Raw genomic sequence first — 22,198 nt, forward strand, 5'->3', positions numbered from 1 at the left:
TTATGGTAATGTACTATATAGTTTATCAGCCTCGAGCACACGCATGTGATGGCAGTCTTTTCCTGTTGATTATCCCAGCGTTGCCACATCCTGTTGGGCTGAGGGATGCACAGCAGACTTGTTAACATGTCAGTCAGGGACAACAGTAATACTGCAGGAAAGTGAACAATACTCAATGTTCTGGAGCGTACTTAGAAAGGTCACAGTGTTGGAGCGACAGCTGGTGCAGCAAGAGTCTGGTTTTTCTGCTTTCAGTGTGTGATGGAGTCTGGTTTTCTCACCTTTATTCTCATTTCTTCCTTTGCGGTGTCTTCCTCTCACACTGGCACCCCAGGTATGAATTACATTGCGAGTCTTAGAAATATATTTTTTTTACTGTGCTTGAAACTGATCGTGCTCGCAGGGGAGCCTACATTTCCCGGCTAATGTTGCTTTTTAAGTGCAAACATGATTGAAGCTGTTTCCTTGCAGGTAATTGATGAGTCATGCACAGTTCCTCCGTATCCCAGGTGGTCAGTTTGAGAAGTTAAGAAGAAGAACACCTTGTGTTTTTTAGTGATTTTTTTGTTCTTCTCTTCTGACATCTGGTACAATTTATTTTCTTTAAATCGACCCAGACAATCTTTAAAGAACATGTTCAAAGGTTTTTCAAGTCTGTCCTTAAAGGAGCACTATGTAGTTTTGGAGAAGAAATTGCAACTCAGAATTTTGATATTTAAAATATTAATGAGGTAATGATTCAAACTCAGAAATACGCTAGAAAGGTGGCAGGGTCCGCCAAATATAAACAAAGTAAAACAGTATAAAATTGTGTTGTCCTTTAAAGTCAGTTTGTTTATTCAGTTTATTCATGAACATGATTAAAATGTCTCCCCCAGCACTACATAGTGCACCTTTAAACAACATTTACATGCACATTTCTTCACTGAGAAGTTATTGGTTGTTGTAAATTCTCCTCTTGTCCACACTGGCTGCAAAGAAAGTGATTTTAATGTAAGACAAAACCCTCAAAAAGTATTTCTTCCATTTTAAAATGGCATTATAGATGCATTTGAAGTTGATATGACGCTTTAGTAGTCTGCATCAGATACAAACATAGTGGTCATCTTCCAGTCTTTCTAGTGCAAAATTCTCTCTTTTGTCACTATCCATCTGCTGCAGCTCAGCAAAGAAACACTACCCAGGGAAAAAGAAAGAGGGAATTTGACACTAAAAAGACTGTAACTGCGGAAGATGCCCATTAGATCTGACCGACACAGAGTGCTGAAGCCTTGTTTAATCTTCAGCAAAAGTCCAGAAGTCATTTTTACACAGAAATAGGAATGTGGATTTCGTCCCCCAACACTTAGATTGAAAGTGCTCTGAGAAGAGAGATCTCTTTTGCAGCCATTCTGTCCAGAAGGAACAACTGGGGTAACCCCTTCGATGCACACAGAGTGAATAACTGATTAATTTCAATGGCCTGAATAATTAACCTGTTTTAATGCTTTTTTTCATCTCTCCCTCAGATGAGGTGTTGGTGGCAAGAGAGGGCACGCCTACCACCTTGATCTGTACTGATAAAGCAGTCAGGGGTGCTGTAACCATTAACTGGAAGGTGAAGTCATCTGGTGCGGATGAATCGAAACTGGTTCTCTCAGCCAGTGAAGGGAACACGTTCTCTGGTGGTGCCTCGAAGGCATCCATGCGTTTGACTGATCCAAACTTTCAAGACACCGGGGTTTTCTCTCTGTTCTTGCTCCCCAAAATGGAGGACGGTGGCCTCTACTCATGCTTGATAAAGCAACAAGAGAGGAAACCGAAGGAGAGGATTATCCTCTTAGCAGTCCTCAAAGGTAGAAAAATCAACAGGGCATATGTGAGGTGCTTACACTAGTACCAAGTACAAAGTGACTAAGTGCATTAACTCAAGTAGTGCACTGAGGTATAGTTTTGTGGTACTTGTACTTAACATGAATATTTTAATTTTTATGGGACATTGTAAGAGGGAAGTTGCAATTACAGTTAAGGTTAATATTTTATAATGGGGGGGTAGTGGATACTTTTACTATTGACACTTTAAGTATATTTTATCTATATTTGGCTTCTCTGCTTGTACAAAGGTAACATTTTAAAATGCCAGACTTTTACTTGTAATGGAATATACTGGCATTTTCTGACCCTTGATTTCCTGTGTTCCTCCCTCATCTCCAGTGATTGTTGTCCCCGCTGCACCCATTCCTCAGCTCAGCACCCTTCGGCTGATTGCCAGTGTGAATCCTGACTCCGCTGTCACCAGGATCACCTGGGCAGCGCCTGGAGATATTTCCATGAAGAGCGAGAAAAAGCCAAAAACAGGCACAGTGGCCAAACTTCCACGGCTACAGATCAATGACAGCGGGGCCTACGTTTGTGTGGTTCACTCGCAGGGTCACAGCAGTAAGGCTCTCTTCCCCTTCAACGTGGACGTGACTGTTGATGGTGAGACTGGTTTGAGAGAGAGGAGAGCAGAAAAGCACCGAGGAGTAGAAAACATTTGTTGTTGCTCGTCTTGATGGTTTGAGTGGGCATCAGTGCCAGAAGCTCCAGCAGCAGCATCATTTATTTAAGCATCCTGTAGCTACAGTTCTTCAAAGTATTTACTTTAACAGACCAGTTTCAAAAGTCTACTGTAGATCTGCGCAAAAATTCATCCAGTCCTCCTGTGAATATTATAGTTGCTACATTTATGTATTATTCATCATTTGCCCCCCCCCTCCCTCCCTGCTTCCCTTCTCTCCACAGCTGACAATGTGGCCTCATTCACCAATATAACACATGGTGAGTGACTTTGTAACACAGGCAGTCTGAAAGTCCTGTGTCAGCAGCTTGCTAATCAGGCAGAGCAGAATGCAAGAGCGACTGAAGAAGTAACTCTCAGCCTATAAGAACGTAATCCCTATTGTTGGAGGAATTTTCCCCCCTATCTCCATTTCCCTACTCTCTTACTTACTATTCTGTTTACTCTCTGTCTTCACCTCACTCTTCATTCAGCCTCTGTTTATTCTGAATTCCCTGTCGATATGTCTGCTTGCACTGTTATGTCTTCATGTCTGTCTCTACTCCATCTTCCTCTGTTTATCTATTTTAACATCCTGCTTTCTCTTGTCTTTCTCTCTATATTGCCTAAAGCCCCTTTGATCTCCACCGCCACTCAGGCGCACACATCCTTCACCTTAACCTGTCCTGCTGTCCAGGGGGACTACGTCTTACTGTACTGGCAACCTCCAGATCTCAGGAGGCAAACTAACATGAAGCTGGTGTACCAGTACGACCGGTGGAGGGGTTCCACCTCGTTGACCGAGCAGAGCAAGAGAGTCCAGCTTGCCGGCCCTCCCTACAACGCAGAGGCTGGGAGCTTCTCTTTCCTGCTCGTACCTGGGTTGAAGGAGGGCGGTCTCTACGTCTGTGATGTGTTTGTCAATGACAATGCCTTCAGCCAGAGGACCCTTCTCAGCGTGATGAAAGGTACAGATCTGTGTTAGGAAGAGGAGAAGGAGGAAGTGGTGTCACTGAAATGATAACCCTGCATATAAGGGATAAAAAACAACATACACTGCCAGACACTCTCATGTATGTGCTGTAAATATGGTCGGGTTACGCCCAAACAGAATACGTTTGTGCAACATGCTGTGTGCGACCATGCCAGAAATAGTGTTCGTCATTGTTCCAGATGACGACACTAGAAGAAAAGCTTGTTGTCATAGAGAGCGGAGGCGTGATCTTGTTTAAATATGCAGGTAATATAACATTAAGCCAGTCTCCTCTGGAAAATCCTCAGTTGTTCTCATGAAAAATTCAAGAAATAGTTGTGCCAAGGATGAAAAAAGAGCGCTAGAGAGAGTTCAAACCCTGGCTTCTCTCTCACCTCCGCACAGCTGGACAATCATGGCATGAAGTGGGTGTGAGTGTCAGATTGCTGGTTTCAGAACGCTAACAATCCTCCGTCGCCCAACTAGCACTTCTGAAGAAGCATACTGGCAGCTTAAAGACCACAAGCAGCTTTAGCCTGGCTGCCTCCAAAGTTCAAAAGCACGCCTACAAGCACCTCTAAAGGTTCACTAATGAACAGCTTGTTCAATTGGTACACAATTAGACATGTAAAAACAACAACATGAGTTTTTTTGGGGAACTATTTTCTTGACAAACCTCCTCCTGGCAATTCTGTGTAGCATCTCTACTGGTTGTCTGGCAACCTCACTGTGACTGTAAGCCTCCTGTTGATCACCAAGGAACCTAAAAAGAGAAGGAAGGGTCATTACGTCACTGAATCTTGCGTTGGGGCCAGTTTGCCGTTTGTATTGAAATCAATGCTAGATGTGTGGTGAAACACACTAAAGCCCAACATATCTATGAAGAAATGCCACCAGAAAATGAAAGGACACACTTCAAAGAGTAGGCTGACCACAGATATTTTCCCCCCCAAATGATTGACATGGCTGATAATATTGTCAACAAACAGGGCAGGTCTGACTGATTTCCACTGATATGACTGCAGTGACACTGCAAACAGGAGCCTTTCCTACACAAAGCTGCAGAACAAACAACATGTCTATAAAAAGAACGGTCGTTTACCTCCTCCCTGAATTGTGTTTTTTCATTTTCTTGAGGCATTTCTTCATCTGAAGTCATATGATGTACTGTAGATATGTTGGGTTTTACTGTATTTCTCCTATTGACTCCAGTAACTGTCACCATAGTCTGGCCCCAAACAGATTGGTGACACAATGACCCTTCCTTCTTTTTTTGGGTTCCTTGTTGATCACCCGGAAGTGGCTGCAACACAAATCCTCTTGAAACCACAACGTGTCATTTCACTTTTCTGTTTATGTATGGATAAAAAAAATGAGACCTAACGTGTTAACTAGTGAGCTTTAGACATGTTTACATTGGACAGAGCCAGGCTAGCTGTTTCCCTCTGTTTCCAGTCTTTATGCTAAGCTAAGCTAATTGCCTTCTGGCTCCAGCTCCATACTTAAGGTACAAACATGAGACTGGTATCGACCTTTTCATTACTCCTGTAATCTAAACACAATGGCAACTTAACTCATTGTTCTCATAGATCATGCACTGTGAAACAAACACAATGAAGATTTCCCAACAGCTCTTGGTAAACTGTCACATTATTATGAATACATTCACAATACTGCTCATGAAAAGGAACATTCGCTCGATTCATATATTTAAATAGAAAAAAATGAGCAGAACACCTGTTGATTTTTGTGAGCGAGCCTTGGGCAGGTTTCAACCTTTGCAGAAAAAAAGCAGAATACATTTGCACCTCACCCACCCCCTCACACACACACGACACCCAACATACACACGTACATATAAGACGCTCTGTCATGGCGGCCTTGGAAGGCTTTACTAATCACAGTCCCACTGGCATCCATCACAGCTGCCCAGACGTGACCAGCCGATCAGTCACTGTCACTGTCATCCCGCTTCACACATCTGCATCCCTCGCTCACGCACACACATGCACATCCACCCACGCACCAATCATGTGACGCATATATTTTTACCCCACCTCATTATAAGTATCATTATGTATGATTATACCTGCTGCCCTCCCTCGAAGGCTGGAGGTGGCCCACACTGATCACACTAATCAAGGCTGAAATGTGTGTGTTTTGATGCGTGTGTGCAGGTCTGTGGAGCTTGATTACACCCAGATGGATTCTCATTTCAGTTTGATGAGACACTAAGCATCAGTCACAGTCAACCAATGCATTAGCAGCAAATCACTTTAATGAATATATATTATTTTGACCCCTCTCTGGATTGTTCTTTGTTTTTCATATCACTTTTCCTTTACCCCATTACTCTCTATCCGTCCTTGGCCTTTTCTATATTCACACACTACCCTTTAACTCACCTTCTCATCCCGTCTCGCTCCTTTCTCCTCCCTCATACCTGTCGTTTTCACTTACTCATCTTTCCCTCGGTTTCTTTTGTTTCTTCCTTCTTTAACATTTTCCCTCCCACGCTCCCCTCCCCTCCCCTCTGCATCACATCTACAGTTAAAACCAGCTACTACCCCTCAAAGCTGGAGCTGCTGTGCCTGTACTCGGAGCGGTCCCAGGTCCAAAGTGCCAAGTGGAGATACCAGAATAAGAGTCACCAGCTGCGCATGATAACCAACGGCCCTGGCAGCGTCAGCACCCTTCTGCCCTTGCCAATCACCTCTGACACAGCCGGGAACTACACCTGCACTCTGCAACTGAAAAATGGGCAGACCGTCTGGGCAACGCAAGCTGTAACACTGCCCCATGAAGGTGGGAGGGATGGCATGGTATCACAAACACTGGTCTGTTTTCTGATTTTCTTCATCAACAGTATATTACAAGCACAGGAGTCCTGGCAGACTTCCTGTCAACTCAGTGAAGATAACGAACCATGAATGTGGATGATTCTCAAGTATGTGCTCCGTGAAGCGTTCTGCTGTGCATTCAAGCCAAGCTCAGGTCAATTCATCTGCCAGACAGCCCCTGGTTTACAGCGGGGAAAGCTCCTGACAGATACCATATGTTGTGGTTTTTAATGTAGTTAAAGAGGTCAAAGGTTAAGACTTCTGTGTAACAAGAAGTTGTGATTTGCAGATAATATGCAGCAGGATAACTGAGTCCATTTATATGCCCATGTTTCATAAAAATCCACCAGCGCTCTAATACTCTGCTTAGCTTTCTCTTCTCCTATAAAATATAAAACATAGTGGCTATCGCTTTTCTCATCACACTCACCCTGCTGATATGCGAATATAAGAAGACAGGACCTTAGGACATCTCTCCCCACCAAAACTAAATTATTCAGGCTTATTGTATTGGTGGCTGTGGGGGAGCGCAGGAGGATGTGACAGTTGAATGGATCCCTTAGCAGAGATGAGTTCACTCCACGTACCCCGATACATCACTGGGGCTGAGCGGCCCAGAGCTCATCATGATGCACGCTGATGGTATGGCCGTAAGAGTAATGGACATGGAGGAAAGAAAGAGAGGGTGATAAAGACAGGATGGGGAATAGGGAAGGCAAGATTTTGCCTGATTGGAGAAGTCGGATTAGAAAAAAAATCTATACACTCCCTGGCAACATTATTAGGTACACTTATACACATTTAATAAAGTACTGTATTTAAGTACAATTTTGAGATACTTGTACTTTCCATTTTTTGCTACTTTATGCCTCTACTCTATTAGATTTTGTAGGCAAATATAGTACTTTTTACTCCACTACATTCATTTGATAACTTCAGTTACAAGTTACTTTGCAGACTGCATGCTGCATCAGAGCCACAGTAATCTTTTTTAAAGAGGCATATTATGCTCATTTTCAGGTTCATTTTGGGTTAGCGCTAGAATAGCTTTACATACTTTAGTGCTCAAAAAACAAATCTGTTTTCTTATACTGTCCAGTACTGCAGCACTGCATTCCCCCTCTGTCTGAAACACTCTGTTTTAGCTCCTGTCTCTTTAAGGACCCCCCTCCTCCTGAATACCCAGTCTGTTCTGATTGGTCAGCTGAAACACGCCTGAGCCAGCACCACTAACAACAACACAGCAGCTGTGCTAAGTGAATTCTTAAGTGCCAAACTAGCAAGGCATAAATTATGCAAATGTACGACACAGTGACATAGTGTGCTGTCACAAAATCACAGAATTAAAGGCGGGACTGCGGACGAGGCGTTTCAGAAGCAGTGTTTTCTGTGGGAGAAAGGAGCTTCTTTTGGTGCGGACTTTGACCTTTTTAACTTTCAATATTTTTTATATGCACAAGAATTGATAGAAAATGCTAGAGGAAAGGGAAAAACAAAAAAGCATTATAGTTCTTCTTTAAATCAATTTATTTCATCAGCAATCAGATTTTTAGGGGGCTAAAAGTTGAAAGAGACAACTTCAGCCCCCCTAGCATTTCTACGTGGTTGCAAAGACACCTGGATCTTCTCAGTTTTTTTCAGTGACGCATCTGCCAACAACGCTGGACAAAACATGGGTTTATTTATTCATTTAGTCTATAATGGGGACGTGAAAGCAGATAGAAATTGTGCCAGCCTGCCAGTCAGCCTTCATTTTCTCAGGACATTTCGAGCTGGGTGGCAGACAAAATTGCATAGTAAAAGCCAGGTTTATAAGAAACCAATCTAAATGCTGATGGCGTCATTATTCTTTAGCCATTACATTGTGCAAACCACATTTACTTCATGGTGATACATTAAAGCAAAAACTTGTCTACTACCAGTTAAAGCACATTTATTGCCAGAAATGTACTTTTGATAAGTTAATTTAATATCATATTACTTTAAGACTTTTACTCAACTACTATAACTCTTCCTTAAGTATAACTTTTGGCTTTTTTACAACACTGATGAAACTTAAAAAGGCCATTTTTTAGTAAAAGTTTCCAAGAGGTGTTATCTATATGTTAATATTGAGCTCACAGTTAGTGGTGGTGTTGCACTACATTGTATTATATTGAAATGTGTTCTTGATATTCTTCCCCATATCTGCCAACTTTGAGACTTCAAAAAAAGAGGGAGTTTGAAAAACTTCTGAGACCTTCAGTCTGGTGACATTAAAAGACTGAAAATAACAAAATAATGATTAAAATGCAACAGCATTTTTATGTCAAATAATTAAAATTTTACTTAGTTTCTTAGTAAACAACGCAGAATAGTAAGCCCTCTAGTGTAAACGTTTGCAAATCTTTTCATTCATTCATTCAATTTTTGCCCCTGCACCTTAGAGTCTGTGCACGCAAATGCCCTGTGTTTGTCGGCCTGTTGATGGGGATTGACGCAGTGTAACCCCCCTGTGATTGAAATGAGAATTTTCCTGTCCATTTCTCTGTCCGTCTCTCTCTAACTGAGGAGGATGCCAGTAAAGCAGAAAACAGGTTATCACGACTAAAGGGGGAATAAGAGTAAAAAAATGGGAGATTGGCAAGTATGTTCTCCCCCCTTCAAGTTTGTGACTGAGGTGGAAAAAACATTAGAAAAACCTCTCAATTCAGTGCAGTTAGGTTTAACACCACTGCAAACTAAATCATCCATATAGTTGAATTAGACCTTCCTGACAGTATCAATCAAAAGTGACGTGTTGGATTGCATTAGATTTTACAGATTTGTATCTAATAAAGTGGCCGCTGAGTGTATGTTGAGTGGCAGGTGTCAGTCTAGTGTGTCATGAAGAATTTAGTCTGAGCAGAGTGAGAAATTCAAATAATGTGAGTGTTCGTTGACCTACATTTACACTGTTGACAAGTGACAGGTTGCACAAACTCTGCAATGGTGCAAGTGCTCAAACGTTCTTGGTTAATAATGAATAGTGTGACAATAAGCAGTGACAGTTTATAAAAAAAAAAACCCTGAAGCTTTATAAATAGTTGTTGTGGATGGCATGAAAGCTCCTGGAGACTGTGAGATTTTGCACAGAGTAAGTTTAAGAATGAACTGAAATAACTTTTTCTTTCACTGGAAATAACCAAATTACCAATACAAAAAGTTATATATGTGTGTATATATATATATATATAAATCTATATATATGTTTATATAGCAACTTGGTGATATCTTGTGTGTTGTAAGCCAAATCTAAAGTAAAGTGCCAGTGGTACAAGTACAAAAACCCCGCATAATAGAATTCCTTTCACTGGTGGCACAGTTCAGAAAATCCAAAATTGAAGCAATCATTGTGTTCCGCAGCACATAAAATACTTCAAATGTCAGGGATGTTCTTCAATCATTTGCTACCCCGAGTTGGCCCATCATTTGCAAAGCATTCGAGCAGTTCTTTGGTCTCCTTCCCATCAGCCACCGTCCTCTACAATGGCGCTGATATGATTCACCTCCTACCTCATTTGAGATGAAAAAGGCGAGCTAGAGAGGAAGTGCCAATAGAGGGAAGGAAGAGGTGAGATAGAAGAAGATGGGAGAAAGGGGGAGAGAAAAGACAGAAAGGGAGAAAGAGAGAAAGACTAGACATGGAAGTGAGAAAAGCAGTTTTGCCTCACTTCACTGCACTCAATTACCATAAATCATGGGCTAAAGCTGGCATGGAGAACAGTGCGGGTCAGTCTTGGGGTCAGAATACACCACAATATTCCATTAGCAACCTCCACACATACTCACCAATCAATTACACCTCGCACAGCAAATATTGATTGATTATTTTGAAGCTGGCTAAAAGCTGTGACACCAGGGCTAAGGTGAAGTCCAGGGGCCAATCCTTTCACAAACAAAATGTATGAAAAGTTAATGAGATGCCTGAGTTGGCTTTACTTTTGCCAGGTTTCTGTCTGTCAGATCACCTCCAAAGCCACAGAAAGACACCGTATGAATTGTGCTGATTCCATTAAAACTCTGTTCTCAGTAGCACGTCTTTGTTTACTTCGCTTTTGTACTCCAAAGATGTCTGACGGAGCTGATTGCTCTGTGCTCCATGAACAGCGATCTGGCAGCGAGAGAACACTTGTTCAGGTGCACTAAATTACAGCAGTCTCTGTGGAAACGAGTACCTCCTTCCTGCTTCTCTCGTCGCCCTGTGGCTGTGTTCTGCGAGGCTGATGTCATCCTCATTATGCAAACAGACCTGACAAGTTTGATAGCACGCGTGAGATCTTCCCACAAAATTTGACTGGTGCCACAATGAGCAAATGGTTGGCTTATGTAATCCTTGTTCAAATCATGCCTACGCTTTCTATCCACCTATTTCTCCAATGCTGCATTGACATGGTTTGGCTGAAAGATGTGATGTATACATTGTTTGTCAGCCTGCCCAGAGGCAGTGTGTTGCCAGGATCAGATATCATGGGAGTGTGCACGTACAAGCCTCTCTTGACTGCATGCTACATATATATTTAGATAATCAGATGGCGAATAGATGGGATTCGCAAGAAGTTAGATGAAACTAATCTGTATGGGAGTTGCACTTGGTGAGGCTTTGTGCAATGATCAGACAGCTTTTGGTCTCTTTGATACCAGTGCTTTTCTTCCTCTTGAAAATGTTTTAAAATTGACAGCATCCATACTGGGGGTCTGTCAGATCGATGTCTACTGAGGTGTCGTACAGACTATTCACTCTGTCTGACAGAGCCTCAATTTCCCCTCCTCCTCCACTGACTGCACCCATTGTCTGTGACTGACAGCAGCATGATGCAAATGCATGTAAGATGTTGAGGAAATCCTAACTGCAAAATCTCTAGCTTGGAGTGTTCAAGTAATAGAAAAGGTTGCCCCCTCTTGACTTGAGGGTGGAGAACAGGAATAGCTTCTCTCTACGTCAGTCAGCCGCTCACACTCATGGATCTACAAGTTTTACATTAGCACTGTTCTTGGAAACACTCATGCTTTTTCCCCTCTCTCACTTTTTTCTCTTTTGCAGAGAGTCTCATTGTGCCCCCCTCGCCCCACCTCCCTTCCCTCTCTGCTTTATTACTCCTGGTGCCCCTGGTTGCCGCGGCTGTCTGTGTGTTGCTATGGAGACGGAAACACATTTCTGATCGCAGTGAGTCTTCCGGCGTTTTCTCTTTTGACAGCTTTTCCTGTTCCGTCCATCTTCGACCCCTGTCGGCTGCCACTGAGTGATGTGGGCCGTGACATCCTCTGGGGTTGTTGTAATGAATCTGCCCCCACCTCCTCCTCGCTCCCTGTGCATTTGAGTGTATATATGTGGGTGTGCAACTCTCTCTCTCTCTCTCTCTCTCTCTCTCTGTACTTAGGTATTGAGCAGTCTCTGTCTGTCCACTCGGGTGAAGCAGAGAACATCTATGAAAATCCTGAGGATATCAGACAGGTGATGAATTCAGACGTTTCCAATAACTATCCTCTGATGAGTTCCCCTCATTTTCTTTGCCCTCATCATCGCCTCTGGTATTTATCACTCTTGCTCACCCTCCCCTCCCTTCTCTTATTCGTCTCTGTTGTACACTCTTTTCTGTTTTCCCCCGGATTTCCACTATCCCCCCCACTCTGTCACTTGTTGTTCATTAAACCTGTTTTCTCTGCTCTCCTCCCTTCCCAACAGGCTCCTCCCGAGGGCTCAGTCTACATGGTGAGTTATTGTGTCGTCCCCTGCGCACACACCGAGGCGTGGTGCACATGTGTGTGTGTGTGTGTGTGTGTGTGTGAGGAGTTGTGATACACCAATGCATACAGACTCTCCCTCTCTGCATTGCTCCCTCCCTAAGCTGTCAGCAAATATGTCTTCCCTCACACTCACAGTCCTCTCCTCCGGTCTGTCAGCCCTCTCTCAGATAAACCCATTGCCTATCAGCTGTCACCCTTACATTAGTGGTATTAACAAATCAATCTCATTACACAGGCTGCAGAAGGGCATAAATCTGGCCTCTGTAGCATGGATCTGGCTCTTTATCATCCTCTTCTCTGTCCCACTCTTCCCCTGCCTCCCTTCCCCATTTTCTTCTTTCTGCCAGGATTTGAAGCCAAGAGGAGAGGATGATGTCTACAAGGAACTGGAGCGGTAAGCAAAAACCCTTGCATCACCTGTGTGTGCTTTTTTCTGTTGAACTGCTTTTTGTGAGTGTGTTTGTGTGTGTTTGTGTGTGTGTGTGTGTACTGTCACTCATCTGCCCCTCACATTCTTCTCACACTCACCAATCATGCTGGCCTGAACATCACTGTGACACAGTGACATAATATCACGCCATGCACTGACAGGCAGCGCTCCTTCGCCCGTGTGTTGTTGTTGCGTGGGCTGTCTGTGTTTGTGTTTAAGGGAGAATAAAAGAGACTGGGGGACGGGAGATTTTTGTGCGAGTTTGTCTTTGTGCTCTGTTTTCAGATGCGAACGGTGTCAGAGCTGATCACCTACCCACATCTCATCCTCATCCAGCTGTCATATCCGCTCAGTTCCCAGCTGCAGCAGAGGGCCTTTATAAACAGAAGTAACAACTGTGTCTCAGAGCTGGGATGTGAGGAGAAACTTCAGTGCTTCAGGGAAATGCAACTCAATTGTCTGAATGATTTGTGCATTCTTAGCTATTGCTCTTTATCAGTACTTTGTTACTGATTTGCTTGTAATGTTTTTGAGCTGCACATAGAGAAACGGTTTTCAAATGACATGTGCCAAATGTGTGAAAGTTTATATGTTACCTATATTTGCTTTTTCTTTTCTTGACATCTTGTTTTATCTGTTACCACTGTGGATGTCTGTATTCACAGTCATTCTGAATAAACAGTGTTGACTGTTTCTTGTCTCCTGCATTATTTGTGAGCGCTTTCGCCTTTGAGAGTTTTGGTCAGTGCAGGCTTCCGTAGTACTCACAGTGGAAGAATGGCCGGCTGGATGTGGCTCCGCTGTGTTTTAGGGCCTCATTTGCACCGAATTCACAATTCACCGGACCAACTTCGGCCTGGAGGCCGGGCGGGGAGGAGGGTAGGGATATCTATAATGTTCTGCTTATGTTTGAGTACAGCCGACTGCGAAAACTGAACGGTATTTCATCTGTTAGCATCGATGTAGCTCCGGCTGCGTCCCGGAAGTGTCAGGTGTTTGTTATTGAAACCCCGCTGTCACTGCGCCGTACAGCCGGGTTGACAGCGAGTAAATGAATGAAATGACACGAACACGCCTGTCTTTTCATGCCCGATGCATTTCTGTTTCACCAACACGGTAGCAGCGAGTCCAACTGAAGCGTCATAAACTGTTTTCCCTCAATGACATTAGCCCGGTTATGCTAACGCTAGGTGAGAGGAAACTTTGCGAAGACGGGAGGAGAAAAATAGAAACTGAACAGAAAACTAATTATAAGAACAAGCATACATGTGAACGTAAACAGAGCCACTGTAAAGACTGTGTGGAGTTGGAGTATTTAGCAACACATCTATTAAAATTGCTATTACAAGTGCTACTAGCTAGCTGACGTTAGCTCTCTGAAAGGCAGACGTTAGCTTCGTTGCTCAAGATTTGAACAGTTTCTCTCACTTACAGCAGGGATGGAGCTACCAACCCAAGAGCCTGGAGAAACACACAGACAGCATCCTCGGCTGGGTCAGTATAATTGTATGATTCACGTCACTGTATGTGAAGGATTTCGAGGTGAAGTCAAGTAAAAGTGTGTCTTTTCCCTGCAGGCTTCAGCACTGTGGTCTCTGTCCTACTACAGCTCCCCTCTTCTCCTCTGCTATCTGTACAGAAAAGGTTGGTTGTATGAATTATGTTTGGTGGGAAACACAAGAAGACTTATCTTTCTCTACATTTTACGTTTATTAATTAGTTGCTCATCTGAAAATTACTCAGCAACAGTTTTGATGAGTCATTTATTAGGAAAAACAGCAAACACTCATCCAGTAGCGAGTTCTTGTTTTTCTCTGTTTGATATTTCTTTCTAAAATAAATTGAACATGTTTTTTTTTTTTTTTTACTCCATGACAATACATTTGAAGATATCACCTTGGGGCTATTTTCACTGTTTTTAGTGTTAAAAAGACCAAAGTCTTAATCAAATAATTGAGAAAGTAATCTGCAGATTCCCTGAAAAGTGATGTACCTATTAATTATTGCCTTAGTCGATGTTTCAAAGAGACAGGCTGGGCTGTAAAGGGGACAGTTTTGACAAAGGGTGGGTTAGGGTCATGATAATCATTCATGTTTTAATTTCAGAATAACAAAACCATGATGTTATGTTTTTTGTTCACTAAGTTTTATGGTAAAGAGAATCTGAACATTTTGTTAGCTACAAACGAAGAATTACATTTCATGTAGTGTGTAACAGTGGAGCACAGTAAATAACTCTGAGTACCAGTTTGATTATTTTATGTGTAATCTTGCCATATTATGATGTACATCTACTGTATGTTGGAAAATATCCCGATTAATATTGTGCTGATGATGTTGACCTCATTGCTCAGTCCTGCTCCCATGTAAACCATCCCAGCTTTGGGAGAAAACTAACTGTAAAAACACACCGAAGCCATTTTTTCTCATGGTGCATACAACAATGCTTTATCCTCTTTAAATGTGAGCATGCCATGTTTGAGTAGCAATCTCTCTCGGAGCGTTTGGCAGTAACATATGTCTAAACGCGTATATTTTTCCAGATGACATTTCTCCTTCCATTATGTTAGAAAAATTGCCAGTGTGATGGCGTTCTTGGGAATTACTGTTCTCCTACAAGTGGGATTAATATAAAGTTAATCAACTGAATCATCCAGCAAGACTATGCATCAATATAAATTAATTGCTTGAGGTTGTTTGCTACTCCTTAGTGTATAATTGAGCTTCTGATATTGATTTATGCATACAGCCGTCGGGTAGTTGTCAGACTGTGAATGTTTGTGTTGGTGCCTGTTAATGAGGCCCAAGACTAGCAGAAAAAGTGGGGGCTTATGTGGATGTCTGTGTCACTGTTGCTCTGTGTATTTTTAGGTTACATCTGCACCAGTAAGTTGGTTCCAGTGAGTCAGTATTTGGGAACAGTGCTGGTGTGTCTTCTTGGAGTGGCCTGTCTTAGAGGTGAGGCTACAGATTTCAACTGACAGGCAGACAATGACTGATTCAATTCATTCATCTTCAGATATTACACACATATGCTGTATATGCTGCATGCCAAAAAGATTTCATTAACATTGAGACAGTTGCACAAGGTCTACATCTACAAAGCATACTAAATGCAACCTTGAGGCTTTGCAGCAAAGTATGTTTTGTGCCTCATGTAAACTCCACTTATGTCGCTCCTTGTTTTTGCTTTCTACCTACCTTCCCTCTTTCCTTTTCTCCTCAAGGTTATGGGAGATGGAAAAACTCAGAGTATCTTCAGTTTATCTCCATTCTTGAAGAAGCCAAAAAGAATCACACACCAGCGAACAAGGTGAGGTCATGGCAACTTGAGTATTGAACAGGAGGATTTGCTATTGGTGTCTGCACAAAGTTTTTGGGGAAAAAGAGGGACAAAAGAATAATTACATTCCGTCAGAACTTAACTCGAGGTACAACTTCTTATTTGTTTGTGCTTTCCATGTAGAAAAAAGTGAGTTGCTATGACTTTGACTTCTCGTACTGGCCTTTGGATTTCAGCTGGACAGAAGTCAGCAGTCCGTGAGTTCCAGCTTTTATATTTTATTTAATTTGAAGTGGCTGTGTGTTCACTACAATTCTATTCCCATCAGGGTCAGTCCATTATAAATGAATTCATTCAAAGCACTGCAAAGTACATTGGTTTATTTGTTTCGATGTCTGCCTTTGATCCTCTGTGTGACAGGAAACTATCCAAGGCTGGTGTTTCTCTGCTAAAGCCGGAGCCCAGATTAAGAGGGGCTGCAGACAGTGTCCTCAACACTGTGCGGACTCTACCATGCCACATCATCGGGTAAATGCAGTTTATGCAGCACAAAGACTGCAGGAAGGCACTGCAGTTTTTTTTAGCTAGTATCCCAGTAGGGCCAGGCAATAGATCACTGTCATATCTTTATCTTGATATGAGACTATGTATCCTCTTAGATTTCCGATATCTTTATCATGATATGGCATAAGTGTTTTCTCTTCCTGCTTTTAAAGGCTGCATTACAGTGCAGTGATGCCATTTTTTTAAAATAATAGTACCTTTACCCACTTAGTCATTATACCCACATTACTGATGATTATTTATCTAAAAATCACATTGTGTTAACATTTTGTGAAAGTACCAATACTCACCCCTACAATTTTGTTGCAATATTGATATCGAGTATTGATTTTGTCACCAAGTCCTAACGTTTATGAAGAGCTGTAGAGGAGATTTCAAAATATGAAGATACACATTTTGTATTGTGATATAGCCTAAATATATCATGAAACCATTGTAAGGCAACATCACCCAGCCCTATATCACAGGGGATGGATACAGACTCCTTCGTAGTAGGTTTACATTGTATTTCTCCCAGATTCAGTCGTTTTTTCCAGGAAAATATACGTAAAATAAGTGTTTGTCCGATGTTGCTACAGTTTTGTCATGTCTGTATTTCCTCTCCAGCTTTCTTATCGCCCACTCGTTTGGGAGGAGGATGCTGTACCCTGGCTCTGTAGGTTTACTACAGAAAGCCATGAGGCCTATGCTCCAGCAAGGCCAGGCTAGGTTAATAGAGGAGGTAAATGAAACACATTTTCAGTCTGTCCATATTGGCTCCAATAAATACTGATCACCCTTCCCTGCTAATTTCCCTCCCTTTTTTCACAGTTTGATGGCCAAAGGAACAAGCTCGTGGCCTGCGATGGTAATGAGATCGACACAATGTTTGTGGATCGAAGGAGAGAAGGGGGACAGAATGGCCAGACGCTGGTAAATGTCTGCAGTGATTTGTTGTTTTTGTGTCTTGGGCTCGTTCCAGGGTTCAACAGAACTTGTGTCATTGTGTTCAGCTGTTGAAATCTAAGAATTCTGCCACAGGTCATCTGCTGTGAAGGGAATGCAGGCTTCTATGAGGTGGGCTGCATGAACACACCGCTGGAGGGTGAGGAATGGTTTTCATCATACAATTTTTTTGTCGTTTTATTGTCTCATTTCAATTATTGTTAAATAAAATTAAATGTTGGTGTCTCTGTAGGTGGCTACTCTGTTCTGGGCTGGAACCACCCTGGCTTTGGAGGCAGCACGGTAAGCAGTGTTGTCAGATTTACTACATTTAATCCTTAAACCAGTGTTAGTTTGCAGTGTGTGCTGTGTCCTGGGCTTCAGATACAGTAGCCTTAACAAACAACACAATGTAAAAAAATGTTGCATGTTGAAATTCTGGTTTCAGTTAGTCAGTATTTCACAAGAGGGCAAGTACACTCCCATGGTGGATATTATCAGTGGAGAGGAATGAAACACTGTAAATCTGTTCAAACTGGGAGATGCAGGGTTTTTGTAGGTGGGTCGAGTATTACTGTGATGTTTAATAATGCATAGATATCGCTTTTTTTACTTGGATCTTTCTGCCAGGGAGTGCCATTCCCCCAGAATGAGGCCAACGCCATGGATGTAGTGATCCAGTTTGCAATACACAAACTGGGCTTCAAGATCAGTGATATTGTCGTATATGCCTGGTCCATAGGAGGATTCACAGGTAGATGAAGACAAGAACAATACGCGATGAGCACTTTTATATGCTATGAATGTAAATCATGTTATTACATCCTTCCTTTATGGTTTTGTTTATTGCCGTCCTTCACTTTGTGTATTTCCTTTCTTAGCCAGTTGGGCAGTGATGTCATACCCAGAGATCCAATCTGTAGTGTTGGATGCCTCCTTCGACGACCTCCTGCCTCTGGCCCTCAAGGTCATGCCCGACAGCTGGAGTGAGTCTACAAGCTTAAAAGTTCTAAACACCATTTTTTTTGTTTGGAGCAGGCAGCTTCATTTGAACTGAAATATCTTCTCTCTTAGGGCCATTGGTGCAACACACAGTTAGGCAGTACATGAATCTCAACAACGCTGAGCAGCTTCTCAAGTGAGTGGGACAATCTATTTATAGTGACACTAATCATAAAAGTCAAAGTCTGCATCACTGAACATTACACAACATATTGGGGAGTAATTGTCTTTTGTTGGCGCAGCTCGCAGTGATGTCACTGATGATTAACACGACTCCTTCTCTTCCTCCAGATATCAGGGACCAGTGCTGCTCATCAGGAGAACCAGAGATGAGATCATCACCACAACGTGAGTCCCCCACAGACCATATTAACATGTCTCAGGGCCGCACAACATGTTGAAAGAATCTAATTGCAGTAATTAGCATATGATTCACAATTAAGGGGAATGATGATTACAATTTGCATTGCAATTTTCATTTTTACTGAAAAAACAATTAAAATCATGATGGTGTGACATTTGATTTAGTCTGTACCAAACAAACATCTTTCTAACATCTAGAGAACAAGATTTGTAGACCAGGGCATCTCTGCAGCACTTTAGTACTTCTTTATAGTTTTGTTTTGCCACATATGTTACCTTTATCAAAAAATTGCCATATTAAGATTTTGATAATATTTAAATTCATTGCACAGCCCTAAAATGTCTCGATATAGAGTATAAGTTTGCTTTCCATTGGGGTTGCATGTGTATAATGTCAGTAGGACACATTTTTGTTGAAAGGGGATGTTGATTGGGGTCATAAAAACAGTTCAGTTCAAATGTGGTCAAAGGGAATTTGTTTTTGCACCTAATGTCGGACACAGTAACGATTCAACCACAGCTGTTCATATCTTTCTGTCGCCTAAACAGCAAGAGACAGATTCTTACTGCAATTAAAATGTAAACCTCTTAAAGTGATAATGTCTGTCAAGGTCAAATTGATCACTGTAAGTGGATGATTATATCTGCACTTCTTTATTTCTAATTTATATATTATTGAATGAATACTAAAGTAATAAAGCAGACAGCTTTGCTATTTACTGAAATGTATTGACTGTTTCAAAATACAGTACAGCTGTTTCAAAAGCTTTTACTGTAAAAAAATTACTGTACAAATTATAGTACTGTGTATAGTTCTTTCGTCATGCGCCAAGTTTCACTGCTGCATTTTTGGCAGCTTGTCATCAGCTTTTTTCTCGTCACGGTTCCAATTTTCACGCGGCACCAGCCTCAAATAGCCACCCGGAAGCAGGCGGGTTACTGCAAGGCAAAGTATCATGGGATTTAAGTAAAAAAAGGAAAATCACTGTAGTTTTATTGTATGAGAAAGACCCAACATGAACACTGCTTGATGACTATAAGGAAATTATTTAAACAGCATTTGTGTAGGGGTGATTCTGTACCAGGCTTTTGATCCAGGTTAATCTCTATATAACATCTACTGTTTGAAACACGGTACCTGTCGATGGTGAGGGTTGAGTGCCTTGCTGATGCAGAAATGGGACAAAGCATCCTCCTCTTTAGTCAGCAACATGTCACAGGACTACTGACACTATATGTTGTACACTGTATTACAGGGGTCCAGAGGATGTCATGTCTAACAGGGGCAACGACCTCCTGCTCAAACTGCTACAGTTCAGGTCGGTGTCCTGATTTTCAAACGTCTAATCTCAGTAGAATTATTGTTGGATATATGCTCACCAAGTGGTGCTGTCATTTTCCTGCCCAGGTACCCAAAGATAATGACAGATGAAGGGATTAGAGTTGTCAGACAATGGCTGGGATCCTCCACTCCGTTAGAAGAAGGTAAGTTCATGTTCACACCACTGTTAACCTCTGATTAACCTTTAGCATATTAGAATTAAACCTACTGTATTAACCTGAAGAAAAAATGTGTATGTTGACATTTAAGATTTAAACACTTCATAAATTGTGTGTAATGTCAGTTCACTCTTGCTCCTCAGCATCAGTGTACAGTGGCTACGAGGTGGACGATGACTGGTGTGTGTCTGTGCTGCAGTCGTATCAGGCAGACAGAGATGTTTTGTTTCCATGGAGCGTTGGTAAGTCCCAGCGTCCTTTCACAGTCATGATGCAAATAAACTGCACACAGCACGTGTATACACGTGAGGCGATACATACATGTATCACCTCACAATGCTTCTACATATTCTCACACACTCTTACTGTTACCAGGTGAAGATATGACTCTAGAGGGAAGGCGGCAGCTGGCTCTTTTCTTGGTAAGGGAATAATCTATTATCTGTGCACTCCTACTCAGAGTGTACAGTTGTTTCTCCTGTCTGGTTTAAGGGGAAGCCACCTGTTGTCTTTGTCTCGTCTCTTTCGAGTCGGGTTAAAAGAAAAGTGTAATTTCCTTTTCTCAAATAAGCCCATTTTCTAGTTTAAACTTGGCTTACCTCCCCCCCCTCCCCCTGCAGAGAAGGAAAAAAACACATCACAGCTATTCACCGACATCATTACCACTGAGGAACACTTTTCTGGTCACCATAGTAACCAGCTCACCTGTGCTCTCAGGTTGACTGGTGTAATATATTTCACTGCGCTCAGCTTATTGAAGTCATTTAACATCAAACAAGAGGAGTGCCATCAATTACAGCTAATGCTATGCTTTTCCTCCCTTGGTAATGCCTTCTGAATTAGGCTTTATTCACCTCCCCTGTAAACCCTTAAGAGATGGAAGAGATTTGTATGGCGCAGAGCCATACAAACCGAAGCTAATATAATCAAGTTCTGCACTTTTTGTTCATTGCCCTCCCACACCTCTCATTTTCTATTCCTCCTCCATCCCTGCTGCCTTTTTAAATTTTTTTCTTCTCTCTCTCCGTCTAAGGCGCGGAAGTACATGCGAAACTTTGAAACAACACACTGCACTCCTCTCCCCGCCTCTGAGTTCCACCACCCCTGGAGACTGTAAAGAAAGAAAAGATGGATGGATGACAGAAAATAAGCAACAGAGGTTTTGGATGGCCTGTGGTCAGAGCGTGCTCCTGGCATGGTGTGAATGTATACTGTGATTTTGACAGATTTGTTGTCATGTATATTGTTGCTGTGGTGGCATCTGGAAAGATCTGGTCTACTACCCCCCTCTCCCCTCCAACTCCACGCAAAAACTTGTAAAATATGGTAAATCTTTTCTTTTGAGGTTAGTGGTGAGTCATACCTTTCAGTTCTTGTCACTTAAAGGGTGCATTTCATGTAAATGCATAAGCCATCTCTCACTCCTTCCATTGTTCCGTCTTTGGCTGTGTTTTTAAAGACTTAATTAAAAATAGAAATACATTGTAGGGCTGCAACTAACAATTATTTTCATTGTTGATTTATCTGTCAGTAATTTTGACAACTGACTAGTTGTTAATTAAATATCAGAAAAAGGTGAAAAATGTCAATCGGTGTTTTCCCAAGATGACGTCCTTAAATGTCTTGTTTTGTCCACAACCCAAAGATATTCTGCTGTTTGCTGTCATAGGAGAAAAAAACCTCACAAATGTCACATTTAAGAAGCTTGAGTCAGAATATAAAAAAAGCTTCTTGTTTTTACACGATTTAAACAGATTATCAAAATAGCTGGAAATTAATTGTTGCAGCTCTAGTACATGGCTACAATTTAATAACGGGAAGATCTCTTAATGGCGTCAGGTCTGAGGTATTTTAATTTTTAAAAATGCAGCCAAAGTTTTTATTTTTCCAGGTTTATTTACTTTCTGTGGACAGTCTTTATGAACAAAGCTCTACGTTCTGCTTACATGTTCGATTAAATATGCTGAATACAATAAAATGTTTGACATAAAGGACTGAATTCATTTGTTCATTACTTAAGTGCTCAACAAATTGC

General features: G+C 41.9%; 2 protein-coding genes across 3 annotated transcripts; both read left to right on the plus strand.

Moving 5' to 3' along the window:
• The first annotated feature begins 255 nt into the window (after positions 1–255).
• Positions 256–13,220, plus strand: g6fl (g6f-like). Its single transcript, XM_084357873.1, has 11 exons — positions 256–334; positions 1,509–1,835; positions 2,194–2,460; positions 2,764–2,799; positions 3,151–3,486; positions 6,042–6,296; positions 11,394–11,516; positions 11,731–11,804; positions 12,036–12,062; positions 12,445–12,491; positions 12,813–13,220. The coding sequence occupies exons 1-11, from the start codon at positions 262–264 to the stop codon at positions 12,832–12,834; spliced, it is 1,587 nt and encodes a 528-aa protein (XP_084213999.1). The 5' UTR covers positions 256–261; the 3' UTR covers positions 12,835–13,220.
• Positions 13,221–13,279: 59 nt separating this feature from the next.
• Positions 13,280–22,154, plus strand: abhd16a (abhydrolase domain containing 16A, phospholipase). Of its 2 annotated transcripts, none has more exons than XM_084357226.1 (20): positions 13,280–13,406; positions 13,962–14,021; positions 14,105–14,171; positions 15,399–15,485; positions 15,755–15,840; positions 15,994–16,067; positions 16,231–16,338; positions 16,981–17,095; positions 17,185–17,286; positions 17,395–17,458; positions 17,552–17,601; positions 17,929–18,052; positions 18,180–18,284; positions 18,373–18,436; positions 18,592–18,648; positions 19,920–19,982; positions 20,072–20,148; positions 20,307–20,405; positions 20,539–20,585; positions 21,197–22,154. In XM_084357226.1, the coding sequence occupies exons 1-20, from the start codon at positions 13,305–13,307 to the stop codon at positions 21,278–21,280; spliced, it is 1,635 nt and encodes a 544-aa protein (XP_084213352.1). In that variant the 5' UTR covers positions 13,280–13,304; the 3' UTR covers positions 21,281–22,154. The 2 variants fall into 2 exon arrangements, with proteins under 2 accessions (XP_084213352.1, XP_084213353.1); XM_084357227.1 differs by having other exon boundaries at positions 13,965–14,021.
• The last annotated feature ends 44 nt before the right edge of the window (positions 22,155–22,198 follow it).

This window comes from Pagrus pagrus (assembly GCF_965226575.1).
Source record: "Pagrus pagrus genome assembly, chromosome: 7".
NCBI classification, from domain to species: Eukaryota; Metazoa; Chordata; class Actinopteri; order Spariformes; family Sparidae; genus Pagrus; species Pagrus pagrus.